General features: G+C 43.4%; 1 protein-coding gene across 1 annotated transcript in view; it reads left to right on the plus strand.

Annotated features, from left to right (window-relative positions):
• The window catches only part of XYLT1 (xylosyltransferase 1), a 161,894-nt gene that overhangs the window by 112,361 nt on the left and 28,596 nt on the right, over positions 1-20,937 (plus strand). Inside the window, exons 4-6 of the mRNA XM_083711384.1 lie at positions 1,906-2,078; positions 4,997-5,199; positions 18,515-18,595. Of these exons, the coding sequence (XP_083567510.1) occupies positions 1,906-2,078; positions 4,997-5,199; positions 18,515-18,595 (457 nt within the window). The remainder of the gene's footprint in view (positions 1-1,905; positions 2,079-4,996; positions 5,200-18,514; positions 18,596-20,937) is intronic.

Below are 20,937 nucleotides of genomic sequence, written 5' to 3' on the forward strand. Positions count from 1 at the left end.
TAATTTGGTTTGAGGATCACCTCTGAAAAATTCAAGGCTAAATGGGGGTGGGGGAGAGAGAGAGGAAATGAATATATGTATTTGAAAAGAGATTACCAGGTCCTTGAAAAATACAGAGCCACAACTATTTTGCGGATCACTTTAAATCACTCCTCCCCTGAGATGGATGACAGCAGAATGAGGTACACAGGAGGAGAAAAATTGACCCAAATCCTTATTCTGTGCATATCAGGAAATCTCTAGGGATTTTGGTGCAAAAGCAGCAACCGTTTGCAACAGCTGAGAGAGTGGCGAATTTGTGAGAGGGAAGTAGCGATATCTTTGCTTTTCCAAGCCTAATTTTAGACTCGCCCAACCATGTGCACACACCTCGTCAGCTCTCTAGCCAGCTAGCAACATAAAGCTTCACATTCCGTTAGGTATTGCATGGAGTTTGCCAGCTAGCCTAATGGATCTTGCTCGCCCATAACGGCCGCCCTGCTAAGCATTCAGTAACTGACAGCTTCCTCTCAGAAATTGGAATACTTGTGAACATTCCGTGACATTTCTGTTACATGACCTCAGCTAAGGTCTTCATGGGAGTCCTCCCCCCGCCCCATTTTCTTACTTCCCATTTAAAGGCAGCGTGAGAGGGAACAGCAGGGGAGGTAAGAGCCTTCCTAGCAGTGTTCAAAATTCTTCCTGATGTGTAATCGGAATCTCCTGTCTTGTAACTTGAATCCATCGATTCGAGTCCCACCCTCCAGATCAGAAGAAAGCAAGCTTGCTCTGTCCTCCATGTGACACACCTTTAGATATTTAAATGTGCCTCTTGTGACTCCTCACAGTCTCTTCCAATCCAGGCTGAACATACCCAGCTCCCTCAACCGTTCCTCATAAGGCTTGTTTTCCAGACCCTTGGTCTGCACACGTTCCAGCCAGATGCCTCTGCTGTTGGATTCCAGCTCCTGTTTTTCTTTATTTTAATAAATGTATATACAGTGGTACCTCGGGATGCGAACGGGATCCGTTCCAGACGGCGCGTCTGCACGTTGTGTTTTGCTGCGTCCACGCATGCAAATGATGTCATTTTGAGAGTCTGTGCATGCGCAAGCGGCGAAACCCGGAAGTAACACACCCCGTTACTTCCGGGTTGCCACGGATCGCAACCCGAAAGTGCTCAACCTGAAGCACATTCAACCCGAGGTATGACTGTAATGCTGAATGCCACAGTTTCTAAGCCAAACACAACAGAGGATGCAGGAGGGACACCCAGTGGCGTAGCATGGGGGGTGCAGGGAGGGCCGGCCGCACCAGGAGCAACATCTGGGGGTTAGGGTTAGGGGGCGCAAATCCACGGGTTAGGGGGGGCAAATTACTTGCCTTGCCCCGGGTGCTGACAACCCACGCTATGCCACTGGGGACACCACAGCACAAAAGCAGTAGCAATGACTGGGGAAAACTTACTTTAAATGCCTGCTGAAATAAGTTCAAAGCATGAGGAAGTTCAGCAGGGAGGGAGTTTCTGATCTCAGCCTTGAGGGAATTCCACACACCCTGCAATGATAAGTGTGTGGTGGATAAAGGCCAAAGAATGGGTGCCACAAACAATGACTCCCAAAGACCTCAGGCAGGGATAGAAGGCATCAAATGGTCCTCAACGTATCCTGGACCCAAGTGCATTCAATGACAAGGCCCTTTGCAACCAGCCCTCCTGCCATCATAGCCAATAGTCAGTGCTGCTACTCTGGGGAAAGTGAGGCCAGCGCCTTCCCTCCCAAGGCCATGTCTCTCATTGATGATTGCTTAGCTGGAAGGGAGGGGGGAGCTCCGCCTGCTGAAATGTGACCCAAACTCGTCCCCTCAGCCCACCCGCCCTGGTACAGCACTCTGCAGATGCCCTGACTCTGTTTTGTTTCCAAACAGGCAAAGCCAACCACAATGTACAGTGGGATGAGGACTCCGTAGAATACATGCCAGCAAACCCAGTCAGGATCGCATTTGTCTTGGTTGTTCATGGCAGAGCTTCCCGGCAGCTGACGCGCATGTTTAAGGCTATTTACCATAAAGACCATTTTTATTACATTCATGTTGACAAGGTAATATATCACTGGTTATAAATTGCCTGTCTCGCCACCTGTCAATCTGCCCCTCTCCATTGCTTTTGCCCATCTCCCTCCTTTTCCTTCGTCATCTTTAATCTCCATCTTTAATGTCACTTATTGTGTGTGTTTCCCCCATACATCATGGTTTATGTATGTGTATCTTCAGCCTTTCCTCCTCTTCACTGTGTCCATCCATCCCTTTTTATGTATCCCAGGTCCATTTCTACCTGTAGTATGTGTACAATGCTAACTGATGAGCCGTTCCAGCAGGCATGGGGAACTTGAGGCCCTACACATCTCAGACTACAACTCCCATCAACCATGCTGGATGGGGTAGATGGGAGTTGGAGTCCAGGAACATCTGGAGGTTCACCACCACCCCTGCCATTAAAGGCTCAGATAATTGAAAAGAGCTTCAGTTCTGGCCAGACCAGATGAAAGAGAATTAAAAGGGGGGGTGTTCTTCTTGATGCTTCCACATTAGTATACAATGAACAAATGGATTTGGTCTGTGATAAGACTTGGAGAAGAAGGTGAAATAAATATTAATGGTGCATCCTTTGCACATCTACTCAGAAGTAAGCCCCATTGAGTCCATTGGGGCTTGCTCCCAGTTGAATGAGAGGGAGGGTGGTGCTGTGGGTTAAACCACAAAGCCTAGGACTTGCTGATCAGAAGTCAGCGGTTCGAATCCCCACGACGGGGTGAGCTCCCATTGCTCGGTCCCTGCTCCTTCCAACCTAGCAGTTCAAAAACACATCAAAGTGCAAGTAGAAAAATACGTACTGCTCCTGCAGGAAGGTAAACAGCATTTCCGTGTGCTGCTTTGGTTCACCAGAAGCAGCTTAGTCATGCTGGCTACATGACCCGGAAACTGTACGCCGGCTCCCTCGGCCAGTAAAGCGAGATGAGCGCCGCAACCCCAGAGTCGGCCACGACTGGACCTAATGGTCAGGGGTCCCTTTACCTTTACCTTTACCTGAGAGTGAGTCTGGTTGAACTCAGTGGGGCTTACTTCTGACTGAGGTGACATGCCTGGAATTGCACAGCAATTGTTGCTTTCGTTAGAATACTATTTTCTGTACAAACTCCCACTCAGAATTCTCTCTCTCTGTAAAACAGTTTAATTGAAACTATTCTAAGAAATGTGTGAACTTCAAATTATTATTATTATTATTATTATTATTATTATTATTATTATTATTATTATTATTATTCCTACTATTCTTAATTAGTTGCTTCTCAGCAAACTCCTGTAGGTAACATTCAGGGTCCCCATTTTCACATAACAGTGAGCCACAAGGAGAAGCAAACCATGGTTTACCAAAAACATAAGAAGCTGCCTTCTACTGAGTCAGCCCAGTGCTCCATCCAGCTCTATATTGTCTGCACTGATTGGCTGTGGCTCTTCAGAATTTCAGGCAGGGTACTCTTCCTGCCATATTTGGGAGATGCTGAGGATTGAACCTAGGACTACTGTGTGCAAAGCAGGTGCTCTACCACTGAGTTAGGATGCTTCCTTGTGTGCCCCCTCCATGAGAGGTCTGGAGGGTGACCACACAAGAACAGGCCTCTTCTGTGGTGGCTCCCCACCTTTGGAATGCTCTCCCCAGGGAGCCTCACCTGGTGCCTTCATTTTTATTTTTAACAATAGTTTTTATTGGGGGGGGGTGTTACAAACAGGGAATGCTGCATCTGTTTTCTCCACTTTTAGTTCATCGTCCTTTTCACGGTTCATTTGGTGAGAGACATTTTTGTCATAGACACCTTACATCACCTTACAACACAAACAAGTGCCTCATAGTACAATTGCAAGTCTGGCAGGGCAAAGCCTCCACTTCCTTTTGTATCTACTGAAATTTTATATTTAATTCTTGGCCTTCCCCCCTGCCAGATAAATTTAGGGGGGGGTCCATTCTTTGAAGCAACTTGCATTATTTACCATCAGAATTGATTGGAATAAAATCAGCATCCTAAGAAGTACATTCATTTTAACAACTGAAATTCTACCTAGCAGGGGAAGTTTCATCCTTCCCCAGGTCTCCAAGTCTTTCTTAACCTCTTTCCCCAATTTAATATAATTGTTTACAGATAAGTTGAGGTTCCTTGCTGTCAGCCGAATTCCCAAATATTTGACTTTTTTACCTATTTTTAAACCAGACAACCTTTCTGAAATGTTTTTTCAACTGATCATCCATGTTTTTAACCAACATTTTGGTTGTGTCTGAATTTATTTTAAAACCTGCCACTTCTCCAAACCTTTTGATTTCTTCTAGCACTTTCGGGACATTCTCTAATGGTTGTTCCAATGTTGACGCCACATCATCAGCAAATGCCCTTAATTTATAGACTCTACATCCCACTCCAATACCTTTAATTCCCCTATTTCTCCTCATGTTCTGAAGCAATATTTCTAACGTCCAGATACAAATGGGGACCATTGGTCAGGGGTGATGGAGAGCTGGACTCCCAAAAATATGTGGAAGGCCCCAGATTCCCTGTGCCCATTCTAGGATGAATTGACAATTGCCTTGGACACTCGTCATTCACAAAAGCAAAACTGAATACTGTAAATAGATGGAGCTTCCCAAAATGAAGTCTGTCTCAGGCTACAACCCTATACACACTTGCCTTGGAAGAGGACTTAACTTGTAAGCAAGCACATCTGGCATTCTATAGGTTTTTTTTCTTTGCAATGAGTCAGTAAATGCTTTGCCACACAAAATGGAGAATATTTCCACTGAGCCTCTCTCGGTGCCTCTTCCCGTTCCATCTGCACTTAAGGAACACTGGAGGAAGATAATGATGGGGAACATGGCTGTATGGTTTATGCATGTGCAAATGTGTCAGAAGCCTTTTCATTAAATTTTCTCCTCCTTCTTGCTCCCCCACCCCACCCTGTTGCCTTAAAGCGCTCCAATTACCTGTACCGGCAAGTGCTCCAGTTTGTGAACCAGTATCCAAATGTGAAAGTTACTTCTTGGCGCATGGCAACGATCTGGGGAGGAGCGAGCCTTTTGTCGACCTACTTGCAGAGTATGCAGGATTTAATGGAAATGAAGGACTGGCAGTGGGATTTCTTCATTAACCTAAGTGCTGCCGACTACCCAATCAGGTACAGTGATTCACTCCTTTTGGAACTAGTTATGGTTTCCTTGTTATAAGAATTGCCTTGGCTGGATCTGACTTAGGGTTCTTCTAACCCAGTGATGTGTTTCCAGCGGTGGACAGCCAAATAGTATCAACAACCTTCCAAGAAGCAAGGCAGTAGTTCAGGCATGGCGAGCTTAAAGTATCAGCATTGTTATTTCAATATGTATGATGCTTTTCTACCCAGGTATGTCCAAAGTGGCTTACAACACGATAGCAAAAAAAATACATCTCAATGCATCATTACAGTAATAAGCAGTCTAATAGCAACTCATTTCAAAACATAACTTGACAATCCAATTTTCTTTTAAAATCATTTGGATAATAACAACATTGTAACATTTAAAATTCATTATAGAACGGGCAATGATCATTAAAATGAAAATGAATTTGTATGTTTTTGTGCTGAAATATAGAAAACTAGAATAAGAAAAGATGTAACTTTTCAGTGCAGACAGGTATTAATAAATGGTATAACCAGGAGCCAATTCATCAAAAACACCAAGTGCATGAAATAGCATCCAGCTTGCTTATACAAGGCCTGCCAACCTGGCACCCGTGGGCACAGAGATTCTTCCAGAAGCGTTCCCTGGTGCCCAAAAAGATTGCCAGCCCCTTCCTCAGAACCTGCAGCAGACGATCTCTCAATCTTCCACTCACTAAGGCCAAATCTGCACTATACATTTAAAGCAGTGTGATGCCACTTTAAACTATTATGGCTTCCCCCAGAGAATTCTTGGAGCCATAGTTCATTAAGGGTGGTGAGAATTGTTTGAAGACCCCCTGTTTCCCTTTCACGTTTCCTAGAACTCCCTGGGAAGAAGAATTAACTATTGAACCACTCTGGGTGTGTTTAGTGGGGGAAGGTGGAGTTTGACCTCCGCTTTGCTTGACCTTGCCTTTACCCTCTGCTTTGTTGGACATTACCTTGCTAGCACTTGACCTTTCTTTGACCAAACTTTCCTTGACTTGGTTCTGGAACAGGGCTGGTAGTATGTGGCCAGATGTCCCCTGACTCTCCGCCTAGTGCAAGTTCCCTTGAGCTAGAATTCTGTCCTGCAGTTGAGGTCACCGCCTGGGACAAAGCCAAAATGTCTTATAAAGGACCCATAGCTTTGCATCTGTTTTGCATGCAAAGGGCCCCAGGTCCAGCAGGGCTAGGAGAGATTCCCTCTCTGATACTCTGGAGAGCCCTTACCAGTCAATGTAGAAAATACCGAGCTTTATGGAGCATTGGTCTATGTTCCCAAAAATAAGAACTAATCAAAAGTGGAACAATTCTGCCTTGGCGGGTTGGGTGCTGTTCTTTGATGAATATATTTAAACAGATACTGACGGGGTGCTGTAATTGCAAACTCCCTGCATTGCAGATCCATAATAATAATAATAATAATAATAATAATAATAATAATAATAATAATAGAATGCTAGGTGAGGTTGTTTAGAAAACCCCTTTATGTACTCCAGATGGGCTTGATAGACTCTTTAACTGCGAACAAGCTGATGGCTGGTCTTTAAAGAAAGGTCAAACCAAATAATATGCAAGTCAGGGGAGTTGTTTTGTGCTGTCATAAGATGCATTTGCTTCTTAGCTCTTATCCAGAGTACAGACTTCTCTCTGTTCTGGGTAGTGAATTTCCCGGTAAGAAGGAATGTTCTTCTTGTTTGTTTTTAAACTGTACCCAGAGGTGCCCTAAGGTCGGAATCAAGGAGGTTGGTTTGTCCTTTCTGTTCCTGCCTACCCTCAAAGGGAGGAGGGTGGGGAGGCTGGAGGCGGGAGACGTTAAATCTGGCAGCTTCGAGAAAAGCCACTTTTTTCACAGTGTCACGGTTGGGCTGTGGGCAGCAGTCTGGGGTGAGCTGGGAATAGGGCTGGAGGGAAAATCCTATTCAGTTTGCATTTAAAGGTGAGCCAACTGAATTTGCACTTTCTGGAACAAATAGGAGAAAAGAAACACAGCCAGCCTTCGCAATCTGCACTTCTCTGAATTTTGCAGTGCCAAATAAATGTTTACCAGAATGCATATGCTGGAGTAAAGCGTGCATAAAAATGCATCTATTAATGAAAATACACACACACACACACACACACAAATGAATTGCATGGGAGAAAGTTGTTTTGCAATAATGTGTATATTAGGAGAGGTTCGCACTAAAATGCTGATGAATTTTTAAGAGTTGGGGGGTTGTGTGTTTTTTTACAAAAGCAAACTGATGTGAAGACTGAGAAACAATGGGAAACCAAAATGGGCAAATTCACTCACCCTAGTTGGGAGCCGACAGCTGTAGGGCAAGCTGGCAGCCAGAGCCAAAGGACAAGTGAGACAGGATTGATGGTCCACAGAGGCAGGACCACAGAATAACAAAGGATGCAGGAGCACACCTGAGCTCAGGAAGACCATGTTGCTCAAAAAAGAGATGGGGAACCTTTTTCAGACTGAGGGCCACCTTTTCTTCTAGGCTACCCTGCAAGGGCCACTTGCCAGTGGTGAGTGAGGCCAGATCCAAAACTGGGTGAAGCAATTGTTTTAAATTGCACAGCTTAAATGTCCTGCATCACCCCAGCAATCAGTCAACATTATTTGGCCATTGTGCAAGGATAAGTCATCTTTTGACTACAAAGGCACTCTTCTCTGAACACCAGGAGTAATTAAAATGTCTGCCAAAGGAGAGTCCCCACAAAAGCATGATGTTGAACACCCCCCCAAAAAAGGGCAGATGAGGCATTGATAACCCGCCTCTCAAAAAACATTGGTTCAAACTTTTCTTTTCAAAACTTTCTGTCCAGAATTTAAGACCATTGTGTCTAATAGCTGTATTGACTAATCCTCCTGATAACAAGAAAAAAGCAAGACTAAACGATGAGTGTTTATTGTCTCAGTGAAACCACAGTGGACAGATTGCCTGACACCACTCTGTTGACTTGAGTTGTTTGCTAAATGTGATAAGCAAAGCTGTGATTTACATTGAAGCGCTGCTGTTCAGCTTTCACACTAGCTTTGCAAAACCTTGAAGGGGAGAAAAGTTATTTTATAAAATGCAGAAATGATTGGATGCCTTGCGGGGAAAGTTCCCTAGTTAACCTAGCTGTCATAAAATAAAATAAAAAATGTAATGGCAATGGGAAATGAATCCAGTTGGCTAGAGATGCACATTTCAAATGCTGTTCTTCCTTGTTTGCGGTATTCAGTGACTGAATGTGCTTTACTGAGTTAGGCTGCAGACACAAAGCCAGTGAGAATCTGCTCTATTCTGCCTTGGTCAGACCCCACCTGGAGTCCTGTGTCCCAGCACAGTTTATGAAGGATATGGACAAGCTGGAACATGTGCAGAGGAGGGTGACCAAGATGGTCAAGGGTCTGGAAACCAAGCCTTATGAGGAACAATTGAGAGAGTTTGGTACATTTAGCCTCTAGAAGAGAGGACTGAGAGGTGAAATGATGGCCATCAAATACCTGAAATGATATCTGGATGATGGAGCAAGCTTGTTTTCTGCTGCTCCAGAGGGTAGGACCCAAAACAGTGAATTCAAATGACAAGAAATGAGATTACGACTAAACGTTAGGAAGATCTTTCTGATGGTAAGAGCTGTTCAGCAGTGGAAAAGAGTACTTTGGAAGGTGATGGACTCTTCCTTCATTGGAGGTTTTTAAACAGGTTGAATGGCCATCTGTCAGGGAGTGTTTAGCTGTGATGGCTCCATTGCAGGAAGTTGGATTAGATTACTCTTGGAGTCCCTTCTCACTCTACAATTCTATTCTAACTGGTCTGCTCCCCTCACTGACCTCCTAGCAAGCTGATATATGGCTTTTCACCTACCACCTTAAAGAAGGAACATCAGATAGCTGTTGGTGGAGCAGCCTAGGACAGGGCAATCTGGGTTCAATCCCCACTCATCCATGAAGCTTACTGGGCATACATGAGTTAGTCAACACTAATTTAACCCTCCCTCACTTAATGACATCCTAGTTTATTTTGATGCCCCAGAATTCCATGTTCATCCTGTGCATTTGTCCACCAGCACCCCAGAGAAAACAGACTCTACGCAAAGCTGGAGAAGTGTGCTTTTGGCCTGACCCAAGTTGAATTTGGGGGATTGTTACCACCCCAAGTCATTAAAATTGATTCCTGAAAAGAATTGTGGAGGTGCCCAGCATTTACTCGGCTTCACAGATTATTACAGGTGCTTTATCCTCAAATTTGCCACAATAGTCATTTCATTGACAGATTTGTTGTGAAGTCAGTCCATCTTCGACTGGGTCCCTGCAGCTCAAAGTGCTTTTCTCAACCTCAAACAGGAGTTCACCGTGGCATCTATGCTTGTCAACTCAGATCAGACAGAACCATTCATTTCCTTTTTTTAATAGATATTTATTAAGATTATATTAAAAACAAAACATAACAACAATACAATCAAACACAAACAACAACAACAAAAACAAGTATAATTTCATTCCCTTATTTTCTTATACCTTACTTTCCCGACTTCCCCATACCTCCCCTCTCTGTATTCAAATTTCTATTTTATTAATTCAGCAAATCCTTTCCCTTAATTTCATTTAGTTTTTAACCCTTCTTTTCTTACTACTTATCCAATCCGGCTGGAAACCACACAGTTTCTAAACCAACGTCATTCTAACATTCATTAACTTTGCAATATTTCTTGAGATAGTGCTTGAATTCCTTCCAATCTTCTTCTGCTGTCTCTCTCCCCTGGTCTCGGATTCTGCCAGTCATTTCTGCCAGTCCCATATAGTCTATCACCTTCATCTGCCATTCTTCCAAGGTGGGTAGATCTTGTGTCTTCCAATACTTTGCGATGAGTATTCTTGCTGCTGTTGTAGCATACATAAAGAATGTTCTGTCCTTCTTTGGCACCGTTTGGCCGACAAAACGGACAGAACCATTCATTTCCAATGCCTCCACTGTGGTTGTTGGGGCAGTGTTACACCGATCTCAACTTCTCCATCCATGTACATGTTTTTTCTTGAGAACTGTCCCCCCACTGCAGAATGCATCTTGCTTGCAGAAATGTGTGCATTAGTCAAAACTGCATATTGAAAATGTGTTTATTTGCATTAAAATGCTGATGAACTTCCATGAGGATTCTTTTAAAAAGAAAAGAAAGTATAAATGGCTGCAAAATGTGGAGAGCTGAATTTAAGATTCGGTAGGGGGGATTATTGGGTTGTTTTTGTTTTTGTTATGTATTTTGTGTTTTTATACTGTGACTTTATGTTGTGAACTGCCCTGAGACCTGTAGGATTAGCGCAGTACAATCGTACCTTGGATCCCAAACACCTTGGTACTTGGACATTTTGAATCCCGAACGCCGCAAACCTGAGTGTTCCACTTTGCGAACACTCTTTGGAACCCAAACATCCAAGGCGACTTCCGCAGCTTCCAATTAGCTGCAGGAGCTTCCTGCAGCCAATCAGAAGCCGCGCTTTGGTTTCCGAAATTTTTTGAAGTCGAATGGACTCCCAGAACGGATTCCGTTTGTCTTCCAAGGTACGACTGTATACATATTTAATAAATAATAAAAATTTGAAAAATGAAAAATGAGAGAACCGACATGAACAGATCCTTCCATCCCTACCTAGGACTCTGCATTAAAGGGGGCCCACTTTCTCTGCAGGCCTGCAAGAACAGGAATGAATCTCATTGAAACAAACTCTTCCCTTTGTCCACCGCCACCCAAAAAAGTATCCAGCGTAACCCAGCCTTCGTTGCTAAAGCAAACATTTTCTTCCCGTCAGTGAAATGAAGAGGAAGCAATGAAGGAAAGGGGGGAGTATTGAGGTTAGGAAGCTAGTCCAAAGAATTGCAAAGCACATCCCACCATGTTGATATGAGAGAGGGAGGGAATTAAATGAAAATCCATGCGCAGGCAGGCCAGGCCATTGGTGGTGCCACGCATGTGTCCACAGCTCTCCCATTTCATTTTGGAATTGGGAAAGGCTGGCCAGGCCATGGCTTATTAATACCGCAATCCAGACAGAACAGGTGGCGTTCATTCCTGAGCATTCATTCAGCACTTCTGACCTTTCCATACCAAAGGTTCCAGATTCTATCCCCAGCATCTCCCGGTAGCGCTGGGTGAGACTTCCACGCACAATACCCTTCCGCACACAGTCCCTTAGCAAGCACCACATGCCAGAGTGATGTGTACATCCAGCCACAAAGCAGCGTGTTTTCATTCATCGTAAGATTTCACTGCCCTGTTTAAAAAGATGCCAAACACTCTGGTGAAACCCTGATAAGCTTTGAATAACCACTGGGACTTCGAGTTTATCCAGAATACACACCACATGTTTTCCTTTCCATCACTGAAGAGCCAGAGCAAAATCCTGGGCCGTCGCTATCAGCATTCCCCACCCAGCCGACACTTCGCCCAGCCCCATGATCACTTTCCCAACCAAGTGCATTCAGAAGATCTCAGCCCCTCCTTCTTGCAGGAACATACAGAAACGATTCTGATGCCATTTTATCTGCCTTCGTTGCAGCTTTGCACCAAGGTGACGCTTCTTTCCTGCTGTGAAGGCAAGGAGAAATATATTTTGCTATATGATTGCCGTGGTGGTTTAAAAAAAAAAAAGCCCACACCAAGAGAGGGTTTCCCAAATCCTTATCTTTGTTGTACAGATGTTGGGTTTGCAGCCAAAATTCACTCCCCAAATTAGGATGGGCTGCCTCTTACTGCACTTCAAACTCATGAAAAGCTGGGATATGAGGAATGAGGCATCGTGTCATCCATTAAAAAACAACAACAAACAAACCAGGGTTGGCATCACTAGGGCAGCATCTAGGGTCCAAGCACCCCAGGAGCACACACAGATGAGGCCCCATCCTCTGATCACAGACCTGACTTCTCTGGCAGCAGTGGCAGGGTCTCAGAAGCAGCCCAGCATTTCAGATTTCCTGTAAGTCACCCAAGAGATGTTGGCATGGAGGGCAACTGAAACGAAAGGCAGTTTGCAACTACCTACCACGAGTGCTGCTGCCCATCACCACCAATAACTGAAGTTTGGAAGCCAATGATGTCAAGAGGGAAATGACACTTTGCAGGTGATCGAAGGACAGGGACTTAAAACTGAAGCCAGCTCTAGGCCACATCCACACCATACGTTTAAAGCAGTATCATAGCATTTGAAGCAGTCATGGCTTTCCCCCAAGGAATCCTGAGAACCATAGTGTGTTAAGGGTGCTGAGAGTTGTTTGGAGACTCCTATTCCTTATACAGAGTTCATTGGGAGGATAGATTTACTGTTATACTGTTCTGGGAATTGGAGTTATAAGAGGGGAATAGGGGTCTCCTCGGCACCCTTAACAAACCACAGCTCCCAGAATTCTTTTGGGGAAGCCATGACTGTTTAAAGCGGTCTAAGAGTGGTTTAAATGTGTAGCCCAAATGGGGTCTTAGTTAACTAAGCTGTTGGGAATTGGAACAGGGCTGTTCTGTTCCATCCATAGATGGTACCCTCCAGGCAGCAAAGTTGATGGTGGGTCCAGCACCTTGGAGAGCTCAGAGTGATCAAGTTGCTCCTGCAAAGGGTGGAGGTGAATTGAGGAGGAGCTGCTATTAAAATGCCACCATAAATGTCCTTGATGTTCACTGGGGTCATCCAAAATAGCTGAAAGGTGGAAGTTTCTGGACAGGTAAAAGGAAGCCATCCTTCACATAGCAAAAAGATACAGTAGTACCTCAGGTTAAGTACTTAATTCGTTCCGGAGGTCCGTTCTTAAGCTGAAACTGTTCTTAACCTGAAGCACCACTTTAGCTAATGGGGCCTCCTGCTGCGCCGCTGGAGCACGATTTCTGTTCTCATCCTGAAGCAAAGTTCTTAACCTGAAGCACTATTTCTGGGTTAGCGGAGTCTGTAACTGAAGTGTATGTAACCTGAAGCGTATGTAACCCGAGGTACCACTGTAAGCCAACAACCACTGTGGGAAACTGGACTTTGGCCTTTATATAAGATTTTGTATTTGATCCAGCAGGACTCTGGTGCATTGGTGACACCATCTATCTAGATGCTGCTGTCAACCGGCCATGGAAGCAATCTCCATGGGACAGACTGTGTCCACCAGGGATGATGGGAGCTGTAGTTCAGCAACTAAGTAAAAAAAGCATGTGCATGAGCTTGCGTTTTAAGCCATTATTATTAACGATATTCAGTTTAGAAAAGGTTCTGGGCCTATTAAGAAATACTTACTTGGCACTAGGAGGCGGGATTGCCCCCAACCCATTAACCAAAGACATTTCAAGGTTCCTTAGGATATAATCATAAAACATTCCAATGAAGTTCTGCTTTCTAAGGATAATGAGACATTGAAGGTCTTTATGAACTCTCAGCTTGAATAAAACTAATACCCCTAGTTAGATGAAGAAACCCCCAATAGAGGATTTTCATCGGTGACCGAGCCTCTGTTTTCCTTTCTTTCCAATAGAGCATTTACATATCACAGCATTTTTTGGGCTGAAGTCCAGGAGATAGTTTTAATTTTAAACTCATTTTCTTCTCTTACCCTTGCCACATTCTCTCCTAGTCCTCCCTGGGTTGTAAGCTTGATCTGATGTTTGGTTTTTGCTTTGTTTTTAATGTCATCTTCAAAAACTTTTCTCAGTTTAAACTTGGCCATCTGAGAAACGATACATTTAGAAAAATAGCCCCCAAGGTTTTCAAAGTGGGTTCCTTGGAGTAGTAAGAGACTGGTACACCTTTTTACAAGCAAGCACAGCCTGATATCAATGGCTGCTGACCACAATGGCTATGTTCTGCTCCACTGCCAGAGGTATTCTGTCTCAGAATAGCAGCTGCTGGTGGTCGGAGACAGGGAGAGTGCAGCTGTGCTCAAGTTGCTCATACAGGGAAACCACCACCTGCTGTTTATAGCATAATAATAAAACAATAATATTTTTTTATTTATACCCCGCCCTTCCCGGTTCAGAAAACTGGGCTTGGGGTGGATAACAACAAATTTAAAACACTTAATTGATGCAACAGTAAACAGCATAAAATACAGTATAAAACGTGAATAACAATAAATTCAGAATTCAAAAATCAATTTAGGGGGGAAATCCATCCAATAAACATTAGATGATCACCAGAGCTAGCTGGCTAAATTAGTCCTATTTGGGCCAGCGAGGAGACCAGGGGAGAATTAGCTGTGGGATCCCAGAGCAGGTAATCTTCATAAAAAGGGAAGGAAGGGAAATAAAAGATCAGGCTAAGTTCAAATTGAAAGCCAGGCAGAATTGCTCTGCCTTACAGGCACTGCAGAAGGAAGTTAAATCCTACCGGGCCCATGGGACAGAGCATTCCACCAGGTTGGAGCCATCACTGAGAAGGCCCTGGCCCTGGTAGAAGATAATCTGGGAACGTAAGAACAGCTCTGCTGCATTGGGCCAGAAGACCTCTCATAGCGAACAACTAGATTCCCCAGTGGGAAGTCGGCAAGCGGGACTGAGCACAACAGCCTCTCCCTACATGTGATTCCCAGAAACTGGCATTAAGACAGTGGAAGTAGCCTCAATGTTTCTCAGCCTAACCTACCTAATGGTTTGGGGCAGGGGACTTGGTAGTGTGCCTTAAGCTTCTTGGAGAAAAGTTAGGATGTACTAGGGTTGCCTTAGGACATCCTAAGGAAAAGTGAGATATTCCGAGATCAAATCAGAACTGGGATGGCTTCTGTAATTCCGGGATTGTCCCTGGAAAATAGGGACACTTGGAGGCTTTGAGAGTCAATTCCCCAAAGCCTGTTGGAACAAGAAGTCACCTGTCAGAAGAAGACCAACAAGGAGGGAGCTAGTCTAGCTTCTCTAGGGAGGAACTTTCAGATTCCAGGAGCCGCCAGCTTCTCCTGCTTTTTTCACTGGGGCTATTCTATAGATTTGGGATTTTTTTGTTGTAAGTGTTCTTTTTATATTTTGGTATTACGCTTTATGGGTTGTATTCCACTCAGTCCTGCTCAGGTTAGACCTGTCGCAATTACTGGCCCAGAGGAGCATGTTCATTCATTTCAATGGCTCTGGACTGAGTAGGATTAGCACTGAGTTGTATTCAATGCTAGTCCTACTCAGGAATTTACCCATTGAGATTCATGGACATAACAAACTTCAGTTGACATTAATGAGCCTGTTGGGTATATTCAGTGGATAGCTAGAAACTGGAAAGAAGTACATCTAAACAGATGCACAAGAATGGTATAACATAATTTGGGACATAGCATTTAATGAAAAACTGATGCAATAAATTTCTGTGGGTAGAGGGAGGGAACTGAAGAGACTTTTATGGCAGACTGGTGGTCATTTGTCCAGCCCATGAACAAAGGTTCTACAGAAGAAACTGTACTTGCCACATTCCATAATACATTAACATTCTCCTCCATATTGATGAAACTTTCAGTTTCTCTCTGTTCCTGTATGAACCTTTAATATTATTGTTTACATCTGGCTATGCCTTTGGGTTGTGGAAAAGGGTTTGTAAATTTACTTAAAAATACATATATGGGGGTGAAATGGGTGGGGAGAGAAATTAATGAGCCTGACTACTTTGAGCAGAACTTGGATACAAACTTTTAAAAGTCACAGTTAAAGACTCTTTTACGTAGCAAGCGACTAATACATTGAACGGATAACAATAATAAATACATATAATTAGATCTTCATCAAGGGAACGCTGGCAGTAGAGGCAACGGTTGAGAATTTTGCATAGCTGCTGTGTTTTAGGATTGTGGCATTGAAACACAGTTCAATGAAAAGATCGCAAGAAACAAGAGAGCTCAGCATTTTCTTTTAAAAAAATGATTATTGCACTTGTTAACTTGTTAAATTCATTCTTGGAGTAAACTTAAAGTAGGAAAGTAAAGATAATCTCTGAAAAGATCATCCGAGCACGCCGGTGTTTGCCTAGAAACGAACCCTAAGATGTCAGCCATTGAGGCCTTTTCATGTGGAAAGATCGCTAAGTAAATTCCCTAAATGTCTATTCATCCCCCATAAGATGGCAAATCAGTGAAGCAGCAAATGTGAAAATCGGCAGGGCTTTACGATAGAGAGGGAGAGAGAATGTGTGTTTCTTCCCCTGCAAATGCTAAATTGAAATGCAGATTCTGACCCCGGGAGACTTTTAAAGCTCACTTGAGTGAACATCAAAGGAAGGTCTCAGGCTTCTGCAATCTAGCCATTTAGGTTGATTGATAGACAGATACTCCAATTGGTCTGGACTTAGTCAATGGTTAACTTGTTCGTTATTCATCAGGGCAATAATGAACTGTTCCTTGAGATGGTTGGAGAGTTTGTAAATGCAGGCTACTTAGGGGGATCACTGTGTTGATAGAGTTCCCTGGCTGGGTTTGCTCCCTGTGCAACTTGGAGTGCGAGTCATTTTGCTCCACAGGCAACGTATTCAAAAGGAATTGCCGCAGCATTTGAAAAAGAAGTTCCGTGTTCCCGACTACAGGCATAGAGTGACTAAAAGCACATTTCCGCGGATAAACCGCTGCAAATGTGCCTCTTTCCCTTTTTAATGTCCAGCTGGGTGTAAGTGGAACCTGCAACCCAAAATCCCACAAGTTCAGGGGCAATAATGCTTCTTGAATACCAGTTGCTGGAAATTCTGCTGCACTCAGGTCCTGCTTGTGGGTTTCCCAGAGGCATCTGGTTGGACCTCAAGAACAGGATGCTGAACTAAATGAGCCACTGGCCTGACACATCAGGCTCTTCTTATGCTCTTAATTGGTAGTGGAACCTTGCTTCCTGGAAGAGTTTCAAGCTAGCTAACCATTCCCTCCTTCCAGAATGCTGTAGTCTTGTTAGACTTCTCAACCTGCGGGTCCCCAGATGTTGTTGGACTACAACTCCCATCATCCCTGAGCTCTGGCCTTGCTAGCTAGGGGTGATGGGAGTTGTAGTTCAACAACATCTGGGTACCCACAGGTTGAGAAAGGCTGTAAGAAAAACATTCTGTTTCTTCCCTTGCAAGTTTTCCATTTTTTCTTTTCCAATTAACCATCAACATTCTGTGACTACTGAGCATGCTCAAACCTCAATGAGTTGTTGGGAGGTGAGTTGACTTTTTAAAAGGGATAGAGTTTTTTTGAATTTCTGCAAACTTCAGGGTTCTCCAGAGCATGTCTCTCTGTCTCTATCTATCTTTTTAAATAGATGTTATTAAGATTTATAGGGGGAAAATATAGAGTTTAATATCTTTTCCTTTTAAAAACCAAGACTTTTATCTAGATACTATAAAAGCACAAAAAGGGGGGAGAAAGAAAGGGAGAGAGAACAATTAAATAAGTAAATAAATAGAATAGAATAGAAGAGGTTAAAAGAGAAAGATAGAGGAATAAGATTCAGAAAGTAAAGAACTTCCAGTTCTTCATCTGCCTGCTATATAAAAACAATATTCACTTTGTCCAATCCAACATAACACCCAACAAAGCTTCTTTCTATAAACAAACATTATATTCATTCCTCAGATCCAGATATCATTATTTCTTTTTCTTTTTCACACGAAAAGTTCCTTTCTCTCTTGTTTTTAAATTCCAGATCGACAGTGCAACCCTTCCCCAAAAAGTGTTTGGTGGCTCCTTAAAGACTAGCAAGTTTATTGGCATAAGCTTTTGTAGATACCATAATAAATCCTTCAGTCTTAATGCACCACAACACTCTTCCCGAGTGACTGCTCATTTTAAAACCTTCTTAGAGCTGCTCCTTTCCCCAGCTGCTGCTTCCAAGCACTTAGAAAGGATGTGAATAATTTTACAGGTGTGCTCCCTTCACACTTGATGCCAGTTTTGTACTTGTGCTTTTCACAAGGCTGTAGTTTTGGAGTCAGGACCATTCAGAGCTAGGTGAAATGAGTGGGCAGGTGTAATTCAGGGTTTTTTTAAAAAAAATGTATGGTTAACTGAACTACATTTTAAATACGAAATAATAGATCATCTGAATGGAGAAGCATCTTCAATATGAGGTGAAAACCTGTTTGCATAAATTGCTATTGAATTTTCAAACTACAATTTAGTCAGCGATGTCTTTCAGTAATGTAACATTTTATCTTCTTTTATGAGGAGGGATCCCTCAGATTTGATACAGGAAATACAAATACACTGAATTTTTGTTTCAAGAAGAGAAAGAGGCTCTCCTGGAATATGTCTCACATGATATCAGTGCCTAGGCAACATCTGCTTGCAAATCTGAACTTGCATTTCAGTGGTAAAGTTCCTGGTGTGTATGACTATTAGTCTCTGTTTTAATTTTTTGTCCAATCATTTCACAGGACAAACGACCAGCTCGTTGCCTTCCTTTCCAGATACCGAGACATGAATTTCTTGAAGTCCCATGGAAGAGACAATGCAAGGTAGTGTGGCCTTTTCTGTGCCTCTCAGTATAATAATAAAAATTTGTGGTGATACTTTTCATTTCTTTTCTTTTTTTGCAATCCAGGTAAAAGTTGGATCACTTTGTGTGATCCATAAAACCGGCACTTTCAACTGCAATTTTCCCAAGAAAGATGTACAGATCTGTGTATTGGGTAGTGCAGGGCCAAGCATTCTCATGACAGAACACTTTGATCAGAGTTTGAGCATGGCATTCAAATTATTTGTGTGCACACAGTGGAGGCTGGTTCATGAGAGTGAATGGGGCACTACCCCACTAACCTCAGTCTATCCCATCCTTAATTCCTAAAAAGAGCAAAGTTAGATGTCAAGCCTGGGCCATGGGTAGAAGTTTGAGATGAGGCCTTAAACCAAGAGACCAACCCATTATTTAGGACCAAGGAGTAAGTCAGAAGCAAAGGACAAACAAAGATACAGGAACAGATCGGGGAGCCATTGTTGTTTAAACAAGGTTCTGCTGCGACAGGAAGTCCTCTTATATTGTTTCCTGTCCTGGGGGGCAGCCTGAGTTTCCTGTCCCAGGGGGCAGCCTGAGTCCCTCCAGGGCCTGAAGGTCCTTCACTGAGAAGCTGGCATTTGCAATTCAGTGGCTGACCACGCAGGGCAGACACCCACAGATCCCAGTAGCTCCTGACAGTGGGAGGTGATGTCATCTTACCAAAACCCACGTTATCTGCCCATTCCATGTGAGAACAGGCTGTGGTTGCTCAGAGATGACATTAAAAATGCACTCTGACCCAGCTCAGGGGCACCATTCATTATCCACCTATTCTACAATTTTAGACAAGCAGTTGAAATAAGATTCCAGAGCTAAGCCAGGCACAAAATTAAGCCCATTTCGCACCTTCCAGTTAAACAGTGGCATATTTGAGAAGGCTTACCACTTCATGCATATATATCAAGTGAGCTGGGGGGGGGGGAGAGATCTCTGTCTTTTTGTCACCAAAGTGACAGTGTTGTCATTTTATTTTCTTGCAGAGTATCAATCTGCTCAAAAATATGAAAAGCTTATTATATGTTTATCTACTCTAATCTGGTTTCTCTTTTTTTACAAAGAGTTTCCTGAGATCAGCTTACATATTTTATCTCTCTTGCTAATACAGTTTAACCGTATCTTAGGACAGTACGGTGTCATATTTTTTAAAGGAGAGAATGTTACTTATCATTCTCAATAGTGCTGAACTTGGATGGTCCCATGCCAATCCCTTTGCAAGTGACACTGGGCCACCAAAAATATATTGTTGTTGTTTATTCTGTGTTTCAGGATACTGTGCAAATCCTTCCAGGGTTTCAAGTAATATTTAGACTTCTTAGTAGAATCACTATATTATCACAGTAACTATATGAAAACAAAACAATTCGTCAAAGGGTATATCCACACCATACATTGGAAGTACATTATTTCACCCAAGTTATTCTGGGAACTGTAGTTTCCTATGGGTGTTGGGAACTGTAGCTCTGTAAGGGGTAAACTATACTTCCCGTGGTTCTTTGAGGGAAGCCATGTGCTTTAGGTTTATGATGTGGGTGTGACCTAAACCCTTTCCACACTGAGCAGTTGGTAGGTAGATGCTTGTTGTGCAGAGATCGAACAGAGGAAAGTCCAGCTGAGGGAAGCTGTTTAGTGACTTTTGCACCCCTCTCTCTCTCCCAGAACCCTTCCTACATGGCAGTCTGTGGTAGATATGTTTGGGCTGTGGGAAGTTGGAGCAGGCTTTGAAGTCTACCCACACCGCCTGATTTCCTGAGATTTTTCCCATAGAGTACCACATGGTCCCAGGTGTAATGTCTATGGCAGATCCATTGCTTGATCTGATGGTTGTGGAACTACCAAGAGGGACCCTTCCTGCCTATCTTAACACCCAGCAAAATTTGTAGGAGCAGAGGTGGTCATTTGGCTATCAACTCACTTAGGGCTGTGTGAGCACACCTTGAACTGGGCCTGGAAACAAGCCAGCAACCAGTCATAGACTGGAGCCAACAGTCTTGGCTTCCTGCAAAGAACCCTGGGAAGTGTAATAAGTTCAGGGTGTTGTTGAGGGACCCCTATTCCTTTCACAGAGCTACGTACAGTTCCCCAGAAAAGAGGATTTGTTTCTTAGACTACTCTGGGAATTGTAGTTATGCAAGGGGAATAGGGGTCTCCTAACATCTCTCAGCACCCTTAGCAAACTACAGTTCCCATGGGAGAAGTTGTAACTGTGAAAAATGTTGCTTTAAATGTCTGGTGCAGGTGTAGCCTATGTTGTTTAGGGCTTTGAACACTTATGTGAATGCAACTTGAACTGGGCCCAGAAATGAA

This window comes from Podarcis gaigeae (assembly GCF_964106915.1).
Source record: "Podarcis gaigeae genome assembly, chromosome: 14".
NCBI classification, from domain to species: Eukaryota; Metazoa; Chordata; class Lepidosauria; order Squamata; family Lacertidae; genus Podarcis; species Podarcis gaigeae.